General features: G+C 43.8%; 2 protein-coding genes across 4 annotated transcripts; one reads left to right on the forward strand and one right to left on the reverse strand.

Moving 5' to 3' along the window:
- The first annotated feature begins 488 nt into the window (after nt 1-488).
- LOC129592955 (uncharacterized) lies at nt 489-3612 on the forward strand. The gene is made up of 4 exons (XM_055489114.1): nt 489-1538; nt 1641-1734; nt 2267-2987; nt 3517-3612. Exons 1-4 carry the CDS (start codon nt 638-640, stop codon nt 3538-3540), a joined length of 1740 nt encoding a protein of 579 aa, XP_055345089.1. The 5' UTR covers nt 489-637; the 3' UTR covers nt 3541-3612.
- A 4758-nt stretch (nt 3613-8370) lies between these two features.
- LOC129592895 (uncharacterized) lies at nt 8371-14520 on the reverse strand. 3 transcript variants are annotated; one of them, XM_055489041.1, is made up of 4 exons: nt 14113-14520; nt 9920-10336; nt 9419-9770; nt 8371-9317 (listed from the first exon to the last, which is right to left on the reverse strand). In XM_055489041.1, the coding sequence occupies exons 1-4, from the start codon at nt 14125-14127 to the stop codon at nt 8452-8454; spliced, it is 1650 nt and encodes a 549-aa protein (XP_055345016.1). In that variant the 5' UTR covers nt 14128-14520; the 3' UTR covers nt 8371-8451. The 3 variants fall into 3 exon arrangements, with proteins under 3 accessions (XP_055345016.1, XP_055345014.1, XP_055345015.1); XM_055489039.1 differs by lacking the exon at nt 14113-14520 and adding an exon at nt 11251-11670; XM_055489040.1 differs by lacking the exon at nt 14113-14520 and adding an exon at nt 10468-11241.
- Between the last annotated feature and the right edge of the window lie 359 nt (nt 14521-14879).

Genomic DNA, 14879 nt, shown 5'->3' on the forward strand with positions numbered 1-14879 from the left:
TTGTTTTTTCTCACTTTGTTCTCCCGAATGTTGTGACAAATTTTGGAGCTCATAATGAATCATGAGGTGATCCTACTACTAGGTTTTGCAAAAGATGTAACTTTCCTGAGGCAATATTATTATACAAAGAGCCCGTACGTTGTAATAGTATCTGTACGTAGTATTTTACGTACTGATTGATATTGTTTGGGCACTCCCTTTGACCCACCTTGTTGATTCCGCGCTGCTGCTGCAGCGCTGTTGCTTCTTGATGCTCATTACTCATTACTGGTTGCCGGCACACCTGTGCTCGCTCTACAGCTCACTGTGGCTCGTAAGGAATCGACCGGTTTTCCTATACATCAGAGGCCAAATACAACGGCTCGTGCTGGGCCATAGACGGTAGAGCCGTGATGAGTGCGCATGTTATTTGTTTAAACGCTTGCGTGATGCATGTCTCACAGCAGCTCTTATGTCTATTTTTTACAACATATGGCGTTTCTGTGGAAATTCATAAAGTAGGGATACTAGTATTTATTTGTAGTTTTGCCGGTATCCGTCGCTGTCAATAATTTATATAAATTAAATAGCTTTACGCGGTACTAATGCGTTGCTAATAAATTACTCGGCTGCCGCTTTTCTATCTACTTTTTTAAACATGAACGCGACACCGTTGTACTTTCGCAAGTTGTTTTCCGGTGCACGCAAAGTAAACTTCGGGAATACGGTGCTGGTGCAGCGCGACAACGGAGAATGGTGGTTGGGATATGTACAGAACGTTTACGCCAACCGTTTCTTCGTGGATTTCGATGCCAGTACCATCAACGCCCAGTGGATCCACACTAAACATCTCTGGCCACATCGTTTTATCTCTAGTCGGAGCAACCATAAGCATTTATTTGGAGGCGAACCTATCCAGGTGGCCCTCCGGAATTCACCAGGTGAACCACTGATTTTCCGTTCGGGCAAGGTAACTGATTGGGAGAACGACATGTTCTTTTTTGTGAACGTGGATAATCATAATCCTGACCGGAAAAATCCACAGTCGACGGCAAGCCACATCGTACATCGCAATTATTTTGTTAAAACTCTTCCAGTACCTGGTGATGGTGAAAGTTTCTATGGGCGAACTACCGGATTCTTGTACAAAAAACATGTGCTTAAGTTTCCTGAAGCGCATCTGTTGCCGGAAGTGAAGTTTCTGCCGGCGTTTCTTGGCCAAGTTAGCCAATTCGCGATTAATCAGAGCCGTGATCCGTGTGATAACTGTGGCTTCGGAAGAATCGTTTTGACGGATATCACCACTTTCGTCTGCGAAGGTACACACTGGGAGTACTATTGCATGTCCTATCCCATCGAGTTGGGTTGTCGGGTATTTGTGCAAGTGGTATTCGACACAATCACGTTTATCTGTGCTGAAATGCACAGTGACGCAGATGGTCGCAGCATGTACTGGAACGAAGAATTCTTGAGAAAAGCTTGCAAAGATTATCTTATTGAGAAGCAAAGGCGTGGCTCTGCTAACGCGGACACGACACCGCGCAACACTTCGCATCACGGTCAGTGTAATGGTGTGCATGACACACCGTGAAGACTCTGCTTCAGCTCAAACTGGGTGTTGTACCGACGCACGGAATTTCAAAGTTAAATTTATTCTGCAGATGTGGAAGAGATGTCCATCAACGACCTGCCGCATCCGATTGTTTTATCGATCTTGCTTCATCTGGATGTTGATTCCCTGTTGCAAGCAAGCCGGTCAATTACTACTTCACTTTCTCTGAAAATAAAATATTTTCCTCGATAACTCCGAGTTGAAGATTCGGACCAATGAATACCGTAGTATTTGTTTAAACTACGTAAAATTTCAATTTGTTTAAACTTCTTAAGTCATCGGACAGTTCAACTTATCTTTTAAATAATTAAAGATTACTTAATTAAAAATGTTTTAAAAAAATACTCCGACGCTAATCGCATTTCGGACAATTTTGCAATACGGATTTTGCAATACGGCACCCGAAACTAGAGAGGCAGAGTCTTCTGTATTTGCCTGATAAGTTTATAAGTTTTTATTGATTTCATGTACTAGCTTGTATAAAAGCACTTATTATCATGTAACTCATTTTTAAAAATTTTCGACGTGTGGGACAAGTTACAACGTAGAGAATAACCATATAAACCTTTCCGTTTCTCTGGTCTCGAGTAAGCAAATCCGAATTGTGAAATGTCTGGACTGCTAAAATCGTCGAAATATTTTTAATTTACTGGAGCTTGCTTTAATTTTTATCAGAGTAAGCGAACTATGGAGACTGCTTACCCGGAAAATCCGTGACACCGGCCCAATCGTCTTCGATATGTGCAGGACATGCGCCATGCGACCACATGACGATGAGGCGTACGCAGCGTACACTCGTTATATTACTTACCAGATGGTGACCACGCTGGACGGCATTCTTTCGGGACGCACTCGTACGCTCGTGCTAACGGCTGACGGGAATCATGCTCACGCTGCGGATGATGTTCATGCACAAATACGGATGATCAAGTCGATACTGCAAAATAAGGGCCTTCGTCTGCCTGTAATGATAGTGAAGAACGGTTTAAACTGCGATCAGGCGTCTTTCCTGACCTTTAAACACAATACCAGCAGCGACTCCTTCGAGTGCGTCGCGCTAACGGAGCTCATGTCCGTCTGCGAGGAGCTTTTGCTGGTCAATTACAACGCAGCGGACGCCATCACTTTATCAGCTCAGGAAGTACTGTTTTTGGACAGGGCAGCGCCGCCATACATTTACGAGACGGCATTTCTGCGCTACGATATTTATGACGCTCGGTGTGATGTTTTCATTCCGCTGCTGCGCTTCCGCTGCCCAGAAACGACGGCGGAACAACGCCGAATATTTCTGGCTACGGCCAACAACAACTGTCCGCCTGTTAGCTTGAGGGTTTTGGAAAAGGCTAAAGCGATCCATGCGCGTTGGGTGCGGACATTAGCCTATCCGGATCAATGGGTTGGTATTCGCACTTTCATACAGTTGTAAGTAGTTCTCTGGATTGGGTAATTCCAGCTGCAATTTTTTGCACTGCAGTTTTTTTTTATTTCAAAGATTTGCTTTCAGAAATGCTGCCTGCTGGTTGCTGCTTTGCTTAATTATTACTACTTCGGTGTTTTTTGCATTCCGGACATTTTCAGCATACGAATTCGAGTACCATATATGATATACAGTATTATACAAGTTATACGGTTTCTTCGCCGATCCACACACCAAAAACTTCTCAAAACTGATTACGCGATCATAAGTTTTTTTTTATACAATCTTGTACTCGAGAATAACGGAAAAATCATCACGTTTACTAATGTGGAGCAATGTAGAAAATACCTTACTTCTAGACTTCTAGTGCCCGGTACGCGCATCCGTATTGTGAATGTGTCCGGAATCGGCGGAATGCTATAAAAGTCGACGCATGAATAATCGAGAGCTGTTAACCACCATTAACTGCCGCTGAATCATCACCTAACGTAGTGATCTGATTAACCAGGTTCAACAGCTTGTCCCTGAATAACCCCACGCAACGTTGGGACATGAGGGATCTCCGACAGCTGGATATTGCCGCGCTAACCAATATCACTTTTACAGTCCTTGACAGGCGCTACAAAGACTGAACTATACCGAATAAAGTGGTGCGATTGCTCCAGTAAATGTTAAGAGACTCTGGTTCTTCCACATTTTCTTTCTTATTTCGACTGTTACAGGAATAGCCATTACACCTCGCAACCCGAAAGCTGGTCAGGTGAAACGACAATTGATAATCGGATAATTATCATTTATTTAATTTGATGTCTTGGGATCTGGCAAACACACCGTACAGACTGACTGTACACAACATGAGCGGTAATGATGTTAAAGCGGCAATCACCAGGAATATCGTCGTTTTCGCAACACATACTCGTAAAAGTGCTGTGGTATGTACCGTGTGTTTACCGGATCCATGACATCAAAATAAATAATCTCAACATTGAATATCAGGTATATTTCATTCTCATCAAATGCTCCCGGCACACATGTTGTTGTATTACTCGCTGCAACAAGCTCGTCGTGGTTCGTGAGGAATCGACCGTTTGTGTTTTACGGCTCTCGTGCACGGCCACAAACGGCAGAGCCGTGATACGACAGCATAAGTTTCGGTTCATTATAAATTCAGCGAAGCTTTTATTGTTCGGTGGAATTGTTTTGGCAACCACTTCTCGAAGTACTTTCGTGGACTAAATGTGTTCGTAAAGCCCTGAAGTCATTAAAATAAAACATCAGTTTGGACTCTGGAGTCACATAGTACAGCGGTTCTCGAAGCATGCCAGCGAAGCGCTAGAATATTTTATCGGCAAAATCAGATTTTCATGATAAGGATCGTAACACGGCTGTCTTTCACAATCAGATATTACAAACAGCACGATCAGGAAAGGCAGTCGCATCAAAAACAGCAGTATACGTTGATTCAAAAACAAGAAACGAAAGTGACGTACTGCACCACATGCGGCAAATGCTCTCAACAATGTAATACTATTTCGGCGATTCACAGCGCTACTGGCTGCGGCAGACAACAACAACAACAACAACAACAACTTTATTCCCCCAGATTTCTTCTGACAGGGGCACAACATGCATTGTGCCATATACTTAAACATTTAGATAGAATAGAGAATCAAGTCTTTATAAAAGTATGACAACAGACAACAGTGGTAATAAAAAAGGAAAAATTAGATTTAAATAGTTATTTTAAGCGTTGTTCGGAAAAAGGTTGTAGCTTACATTTGAATGCGTTCTCACATGTATTAAAATTATGGAGGTAACAGCAAAATCTCCCCGCCATATGCTTTGCGACTATCTTTCAAGATCTGGTTAAGAAAATTGCTAATACAAAAAAACAACATTTTTTCGCTTTCCGTCGGCATATCTTTCCTCCGTAATATGCTCTGCATAATTTCCAGCAATCCGCCATCCGGTACTGTAATGCCCAAGGGAATAAGGCGCTCCTTCAGCTTTTCTCTATGTAGGAAATATGCCGGACACTCGTTCAGGGCATGCTGCTCATCCTCCACAACTTCGCAGAAAGTGCATACTCGCTCCTCCCGTGGCACTCCGCTCCATCGTCTTGTCTCTACAGCGAGATGGTGGTTTGAGGTCAACATCTTCATCCAGTGTTCACTGGTCTTTACAGGCATACTTTTGAGCAGGCGAACTTCTTTACCTTCCGGTATACACTGAAACAAAAATAGCAGCCTGCTGCTCTGGGCAGCGTTAGCTTGGATCGACATTAATAAATTCATGCACTATATGGGCCGTTGTTGACGGCGTATTCTCTCCGTCGAGGTTTCGATTGTCCACATTCACAAAAAAGAACATGTTGTTTTTCCAATCGGTGACCGTACGCGAACGGAAAGCTAATGGCTCACCGGCAGAATGACATGAACTAACTGCACAGCGTGCTCTTAAAGAACCGACCGTTTCATTATGCGAACGTATTAACGCAGTCGTAACGACTGCTTTAGGCGATAGACTCCACTCGACATGAAACCGTGTATGTTCTGTATGTTTTCAGACAGATTCTTCGCAGCAATAGTTCGGGAACGTCTGTGATTTCATATTTGCAGCGCTCGATAATATGTAATGAATTTTCAAGCGTATGCTAATATTTTATGCAATGCAAGTGACGCACCCAAACGGAGATAGCTTTGCCAGTACCATTATAAGTAAATTGTTTACACATGAACGCGACACCGTTGTACTTTCGCAAGATGTTTTTCGGGGCTACGTGAAGTTAACTACAGTAACACGGTGCTGTTGCAGCGCGAAAACGGCGAATGGTGGTTGGAATACATACGTGCAAGATATTACGGTGACTAGTTTTTCATGGATTTCGACGCCAGCAGGGTTAACGCCCAATGGATCCGTACTAGACACCTTTGGCCACACCGTTTCCTTTCCAGTCGGAAAAGTGTAAATATCCGCGGCAGGTTGCACTCCGCAATTCTGCCGGTGAGCCATTAGTTTTCCGTTCGCGTACGGTCACCGATTGGAAAAATAATATTGTAGCGATAGAAGTTGTACCACCGTAAGACCACCCAGTTATGATTCATCATTGCGTTATGAATTCTTGTCCTTTTACCGGCTAGCTGTTCTTCTTCACAATTTCTAGAATTCAGTCTTGCCTTCGCTTGTTACAGCTTGCATCAGCTTGATCAGCTTGTTCCGCTTGTTAAACTCTTGTCTAAACCTTGTCCCCTGTTTTGCATTGTTCTTGTCATTAAACATGCCGTGAACTTCCGTTGTTACGTTTGTTACGTCGTTAAGTCAGTAAGAGCGTCCACGACCGCACCGTTGTCGGTCGTGCCAACCTTTCATCCCAACAGCCCACACAACATCGTGGTACGGTCAACACGCCAACCCACTAGAACAGCAGCCAGATCGGCTACTGTTACAATATGTTCTTTTTTGTGAATGTGGACAATCGAAACCTCGACGGAGAGAATACGCCGTCAACAACGGCCCATATAGTGTATCGTAATTATTTCGTCAATCATTTGCCAGCACAAGACGAGGGTGAAAATAATAATATTCCCTATTTAAAACCACCGTCGAAACTTTTCTGAAATTCGGAAAGTGTTGCTTAAGAGATTTCCGGAAGTCTTAATTGATAAGCAGCATATTTATCGGAACATACAGATAAACCTGTTTATTCTTTGCTGCTTAATTATTAGAGCCCGCATTATGGAGACGGCTTATCCGGAAGATCGGACACATCCTTTTTGACATTTGCACATGTGAAATGCAACCAGAAGACTCGAACAGGGTATACACTGGTTATCTTACGTACAAACTGGTATCAACGTTGGACGGTATTCTTTCCGAGCGCACTCAGAGCCTGGCGCTGACGGCGAACAGCAACCACGTTCACGCGGCGAAGGATGTTCATGCACAAATTTAATATGGACTGTAAGAGCAGTACTGGAAGCCAAACGTATCCGTCTGCCTTTAATGTGAAGAGCGCGTTAAACACCGAACCAGCATATTTCCTGAACATCTACTGCAACCACGGGACGGGTGCATGCCTCTCGCTGTCCAAGTTCATGTCCGCTTGTCAATGTCAACAGCTGGTGCCGACCAGTCACAACGCGGCGGGCGCTGTCGTTTCATCAGCGTTGCAAAATTGTTTTTTGGGGACGGCTTGGATTCAGCCGCATTCTGAATTGGCATTTCTGCGCCGCAATAGGTTCCATGCATGTTGCGAGGTCTTGATTCCGCTGCTACGCTTTCGCTCTACGGAAACCGCTGCAGAGCAACTTTGCGCGTTTTTGACAGCAGCAAACGACAGCTGCCCGCCCATAAGTCAGCGAATTTTAGAAAAAAATGCAGCGATCCATGCGCGTTGGGTACGGAGTACTACGGACACTGGTCTACCCGGATCAGTGGACCGGGATTCGTACCTTTCTGCAGGTGTAAGTTTCTTTTTCACTATCCTTTGTTAATTCGGATTGACGGTACAAAAAAATAACAAGTGTCTTAAAAGTGAAAGAACGTCGCAGACAACACAGTCTTAGCCGACAACGGAAATGCAAATTGTTGTAAGTAGTACTTAGGAAGGTATCGTCCAACTCGGTAATCCCAGCTTTCCGGCAGCACTACACACTTTTTTATTTCAGCTAGGTTTCCTCTTTCGAGAAAGTCTTTTTTTTCGTTTATTTAATCATATTATCCGATTACTGTTAAGATCTTATCCCCGGTTAATCTATCTGTAGCAAGTTTTAACGCTTATTCTCCTAAATCTTAATTAATACTCCGGCTAGTAAAAGTAAAACCCATACTATAAAATTGATAATCAGTTACCAGTAAAGCTACAATCACCGTTGACGGCAGCTGCTTGATCAATAACGTAAGATTCTGCTTACACACATACAAAGTTTGTCCGTTACTAGCGATACCCAGCGTTGGGACAGGATGGATCTCCGACAGCTGCACATTGCCTCGTTAACTCATATCACCTTTACAGCCCCTGACGGAGGCTTCACAGATTGAACTTTAGGAAACGGAAAGCATTCCGCTCAACAAAGCCACAAAAAAACCGTGCTGTTTTCTGACTATCGGGTGTTTACTGACTTATGGCTGATCGGACTGATCCTCATCTACTATTTGCAGTAAAACGAACAGCGGAAGACCGGATTCCAAAAAATCGCGGCGACATCATGTTTTTTGTTTAATATTTTCTTATGGATTTACGAGATTTGCAAGATTTCTAAATATCCGTGCTTTTGTTGGGATGCTTCGTAATACGGTAGTGGCGGAAGTACTGGCTCTGTTATTTTCTAGAAGACATACAATATACGAGTATGTAATATGATTTATTGTAAGAGTGCTCAAGAAGGGAATAACCACATAATAAATATTTTAAGATTAAGGAAGGATTCAGGATCCTTCTCGTCTAAGAAATATAATCATCGGGCAGTAAGGTTTCGCTTGCATCTTGAATATAGTTCAGGAATATTCGAAACTTCTTCTGACAGGGATCGTTTGGCGCCGAGTAGTATGTCAGACGCAACTTAGCCGAGTTTTGCGGGTTGGATTCGGAGATGACGGTGCGACCCCGTTGGCATACGGCGACGATAGCATCTTGCGATGCACTGAACTCAGGATCACTAAGAACCGTGGCTCCTGCGGCATTTAGTAAATACTGGTGACAACTGACAACGAACTGTCGGCAAGAAAGTGAGGCATCGGCAATAATATATAGAATCTTCGAACTGGTGGTGTTCAGCGGTCTTTCATAGAATAGCCAGGTGCCTTCAGAGAACTCCACGGTTCCTTCGGAACAGTTGATGAATAAAGGAGCGCCAAGCGGACAAACTAAATAGTTGCTGACCCAGCTCTTGATAGGTACTACCGCTGGAACCGGCAATGGCGAGACGCTGCTGGCCGCATCGCTCAAGATGTTGTCTGTAATGAACCTCGAGAAATCTACACGAATGCTGTGGCATTGTGGGCTCAAATCCGTATCCACGACGATCTTCAATGGATTTAAGTCATCGGGATCAGGTCCCCACACGGAAATCCGATTATGACGGCAGTACAGGGTGACCTCCGATGTGGAACTGGGATCTGGCTGCGAGACGTTTCCAAGTTCCAGCACGTTGTGGTAGATGTCATGGAAGACGCTGTTACAGCGCATGGTGGTGTCGCTGGTGAAATGGACGATCAACGCCTCAATCTGTTCCAGATTCCGTTCGGATATCGTAACGGAGCCTTTCCTGCAGCGGATTTCCACGGGATCGAGCTGCTTACATTGTGCACCTCAACACAAAAATAAAACTATCTCAGGTAGGTTTTATGTAGGTTCGTCGAAGTACCGTTCTAATGAGTTTGGGTGTGATGAGTGGGACAGGATTACGTACAGGGCAACTGCAGCAGCCGAGAGAGTTCCCGGTAATGGCTTTCTCCTGGACCATGATTCCGCCGACCAGTATACTCCACCGGGCCGCAGCGCATTTCGAAATGTTGAAGGTTGTGCGAGGTGTTTAAGAGTAGGCGAAGAAAGGACTGAGTTTCGCAACATGAGCAGCACATCCTGTTTTCTGTAAGGTCCATGTGAGTTAACCCCGGCATGGATTGCAAGAACCAAGCGGGCAACGCCGTCAATGCGTTTCCCGACAGCAGAAAAACTTCTAACGCTTTAAATTTGAATCCTGATCGACTTTTGTCCAGCTGGCGCATTTTTGGCTGTTGTCTACCAAGGTGTAACCATCTCTGTAACAAGACGACAATCACTGCGCGTCGTATGCAACCGCCAGAAAAGTTTAAAATCTGCTTCTGCGTACAAAACGACCACGTCTTGATATTGCCATCGCGCTTTTAGGTTAAAAACGCCAAAAAAACGATTTTACGTATGTTCTTACCAACCACGAATCCAGCGGTGCGAACACGCTCAAATCAAGCTTCTGCAATGCATTACTCCGGAGATCCAAAGATAAAGAGTGACCATCCAGTCTGTTTAATACCACTGGCTGGAACGTATCAGCGGATATGTCATAAATGTCGTTATACGACAAATCTAGCCAGCTCAGCTTCGGAAAAGATCCCAAGGTGTCGGCATCCAGCCAGCCAACTTTAGAGAAAGCAACTGTCAAATATTTAGTTGTGTTCTGCACGTTCTTCAAGAAACTTTTGAATGGAGGCCTGCCGTTCTCCTCTCCCATAAATCCTGACAGCGTGATAGAGGTTAAATCCTTTCGGGAGGGAAGAGGCTTATGATCGTTTCGCAGTATATTGCAGTAGACAGTGGTCGATCGGTTGAAATCCGACAATTCCCAGGGCTGCCAAGCAAGTTGTCAGTGGTCACCGATATACAGACATGTGCGAGGGCGTAAAATAAATGTCTTCGATTCATTAGTGAAGTAAATTAGCAACACCGATGTTAACTGAAATTGTAAGTAATTGAACAGACCAAGTGAATTCTGGATAAATTCCAAACATTTCCAAAAGAACGCAGGCAGGTGTACCAAAGTCTCATTGGGGATGCATCTTCTTTAAATTTTGCATATTAATTCACGTATGTTACGAAGGGAAAAGAATTCTTGCAGCGGGTACCGCGATGGACTTTATTGGTGACTTCCACGACTCAAAATTTTCAACTACTTAAACAGCAGCTCCCCCAAATTAGCGATGCAGCCGCGCTTATATTCGCGGCAGTTGCCAAACATCAAAGGCTATAAAAAGATAGCAAAGCAAAAACAACAGGTTATGCAATAAAAAACCAACGCGCCTACCGGCGTGAATACATTCCCGATGACATCATACAAATGCTCGTAACATCCTAACACGTAAATATAACGATAGTGTTTAACCCGAACTGTTGCAGAGTTGCAACATTTTCTTCAAACTTTTATATGTGACAAAAATGCCATAACCGCAGATTGGTGTAAAGACGAGCTTCATGCATACGTGAGTTTAAATGCAAAATTTGAAGATTGATCCATAGTACGACTTCTGGCATACCTGAATGGGTTTAAACGTTTTCCAGTTTCCATACATAAATTTCCAGAGTTTTTTTTAATCAGCTTTACATAGTTGTCAAAACGTGTTCCTGCTCCATTTCTTAACGCTGCGCTCCCTTTTAATTTTATAAATTTTACTCAATATAATTCTGTTTAAAATCAGTGTTTGCCAATTTTTTTAACTGATACAGCAATAACGTAACCTTGATTTAAGCTTAGCTGTATATTCGTACACCGGAACCAATGGGCGAACCGTGCTTGTCAGCGCAAGCTATGGTCAGTATTTCCACGTCGTTCGGGATAATGCTAGCGTCAAATGGGCGAGAAAAATCCAACTGCGGGACTGCTGCATCACCGATGCAGGTGAACCGTTTAGACTGGGGATTATACTTCTGGCAATATTGGCCACAACTGCCGCTAATGGCCATACAGATGAGCCAGCATAATGTTGCGCAATACATACAGCAAACACTTCGGTTCATTGTAATTTCAGGGTGCTTCTTTGTTGAAAATCCTGATGTCCAGGAGTATTCCTTGCTGTTAGAGCTTTTTATCTGCTAGTGCCATCGGAAAGAATTTTTCTGGTTAAGTGGAACTGTTTTGTTACCGGCTTCTTCTAGTGCTTTTTAGTACGGACGCGTAAGTGTGCTTATAATGTATTAAAGTTTGAAATATCTGAAGCAATATGCTTTAATATCTGGTGTCACATGGTGCTGCAGTTCTTGTAGCAAGCAAGCAATGCGCTAGAACATTTAATCGGCAAAATCAGTTGCATATGATAGCGATCGTAATACGGTCGACGTTTAGATCAACAGCAGTTACAAACATGCCGATTAAAAGCAAGAACGGCAGTATATGTTGTGTCAGAACTCAGAAACTAGTGTAGTGGTTTGCCCCGGGACTACACTTATCCCATACGAAGGGGGCTTATAATTATGATCATTATTATGTTTCTATTTAGAATCTTACAAAAATAATCGAGAACTGAGTCACCTTTTCCACTTTTATCATCAAAATAACATCAAAATCAGAATTAATAAAAGTAGTCCAAATCATCACAAGGCAACTGATTAGTGAGCATTCCTTCTAATATAGAATTCTATGAAGAAGTACAGAAATACCATCAGCAGCGCTACACGACCCCTTTTTCCGGGATAAAAACAGAAGAATAGTGGTTAATAAAATGCATAAAAATATGAGCAACAATTTCAGAGATTAATATTCCATCACAATGTTAGTAAGATCAACAAAAATAATACCATTCCATCGGTAAATCGCCCATCCATCGGCACTCTCATTCCGCATCCTTTTCCATAGGATCATACAGATGCTCCGTTCCAAAGTCGTCTTCTTCCTCTTCTTCCCCTTCGAGACCAGGAACTGGCAGGTCCGCAAGTGGATCGGGCGCGTTATCCTGTACAGGAGCATTAGCAGCCGCTTCTTCCTGAATAGGATTTTCCTGTTCACGAGGATCGACACGTGCCGCTTCGCGAGCGTCCATCTCGTCCAGCATGGCTTCAGCATCGCGAACGATATCACGAGGAACTTTGTACATGTACTCCAGCTGATAGATATGTCGGCGGAAGTACTCAATGCTGACAGGTTGGCCTGCCCAGGCGCGGCGGAGTTTCTCGCGGATCTTTAGCTGCCCGGGTTTCTTTTCCTTTGGCTGGCGCAGAAACGCAGTAGGATGGCGCGGTCCAGCAGGGGTTGAGGAAACGGCAAACAGAAGCCGCATTCAACGAAACACTGACAGGTGGCGCTGGCGGTCCACTAATAGGCAGCTGATGAGCAAACTGGTGAATCCAGTTACCTGAGACAGGAGCCGCAGCCCGATATCCTGAATTAGGAGCAACCGCAGACGATCCTGGAATAGGAGGCAGGGGAAATCCTGGTGGTGTAGGATCGTTAACCACTCCAGGTGGTGGAGCGCTGACACGAATTTGCCCACCACGATTGGCACCCGGTCGAGTCTGCGCAGGTACGACGGTGTAGCGGACTCCTGGCGGTGGACGCTCGGTTTCAATATGGTAACCGGGAATGTAGTCACCGTCAGCATCCGGCTCATTCTCGACAACATATTCCACCAGAGGTTCCTGAGTAGGAGGAGGCAAACGCTGCGGAGTGCCAGACGCAGAAGTTCATCCAGGCTGATCCACAGCAACAGGTCCACGCGAAGTACTCGCGCCAACATTCACAGTCAATCCTAAAGAGGAAACACCAACAGCTGAGACCGATCCTAAAGAGGAATTACTATTTCCTGAATAGGAAGATCGGCCATAATGGCGGTAACGAGCCGGCAGACGGGGTATAACCGATTGCATGCCTGGAGACATGGCGTCGAAGTGACGATCATCCATCAGCTGCACATACGCATCAGCAAACCCGAAGCAGGCATTGCGAAACACACGGCGTGTTTCCACATTAACCCGTGCAATATCCTCCGCAGGAAATTGAAAATGATCGGGATCATAACAGCCGAGATCCTCCGCCATTTTTAATGGATGAAATAACCAAAATAAAAAAATATTCAAAGTTCTCGACTTGTAGAATTTTGAAATATGGCGTACTCAATTTAGCGAAGTCACGCCGGCATGTTATACCATGCAACAAGTGGCGCCTCCTATTACAGGAAAACTGGCCAATCATCACTGACTGGCAAATTCCACTCACGGGACTGTGATAATGGGCGGCTGACGATCAAAATGCCATTTTGATATCTGATTCATCACAGTAAGAAATTTTCACGTTTCTGTTCAAGAACAAACAAATGCAAAACGCAAAACATTTACCCCTTTTCCGTAATAATAATAATAATAAAAGATGAATAATTATTTTCTGAATAGAACAACCTTCTGAAATTAGAAGTACGAACCACTTGACGGAATGACAATAAATATGCCACTCTTCCATATTATCTGCGACATTCCTACTTGTACGAAACATGTATGAATCGAAAAAATTCAACTGTTCTACAGTAAGATTTTGAGGAAACCGTAATCCCTGTAAACCATAACAGAGATAAAATTCAATAATTTCATTTCTAGAACTTAGAAAATATTCAACTGGCGCATCTCGAAAAGGTCGCACATTACCAGTACGTTCTGCATAGAAGAAAATCACCGAGCGAATAAATCGTATTGCTTCTAAATACAGAAATCGACGGTCATTATCCCACAAATATCGGGAAATTAAATCAATTAAGTGATAACCAGCAATAATCCACGTATCCAAGTAAACATTAGGCAGCATAATGTACGAGATAAATCCTCAATAGGAATGTACGACGAATTTTCATAAATTAATTTTAACAACACACTGATACCGCTTTGGCGCTTTGGTGATGCGGCCTGAACGACTGGTAAATGGCACAATGTCGACAGTCTTTTTCCGGTACAGACGCTTCGCCGCTGGCTTCGCTGGCAAGGCGAGATTATCTGACGGCAGATCTAAGGCTGGAATGTCAAGGGCAGTGGCTTCTACCGGCTCCGTATCTTTTGGCACATCAGCAATCGGCGGCACATTTTCTAATTCAGAATTATCATTCCTAATAATTTCAGGAACTTCACCAGATGGTCTGGGATAAAAAGGCTCAATTCTATTGATGTTATAATTATCCACTTTCTGACGGAAAGAATGCAACAATTGTAATTTATAGACATTTTCATTAATACGTTCTAAGACCTTATAAGGTCCAGAATACTTCTGTCGCAATTTGTCGGCCTTCTTGACAAGATGTGCAAATTCTCGCACCTTCACAAGGTCGCCTATAGAAAACTCAAGTTTTCGGCGATTTACATCGGTCGCGGCGGCATTCCTATCCTGCCGAATGCCAATACGCGCGCGCAACTTCATACGCTTC

The sequence above is a fragment of the Paramacrobiotus metropolitanus genome, unplaced genomic scaffold (assembly GCF_019649055.1).
Source record: "Paramacrobiotus metropolitanus isolate TYO unplaced genomic scaffold, Prichtersi_v1.0 Parri_scaffold0000057, whole genome shotgun sequence".
Lineage (NCBI taxonomy): Eukaryota > Metazoa > Tardigrada > Eutardigrada > Parachela > Macrobiotidae > Paramacrobiotus > Paramacrobiotus metropolitanus.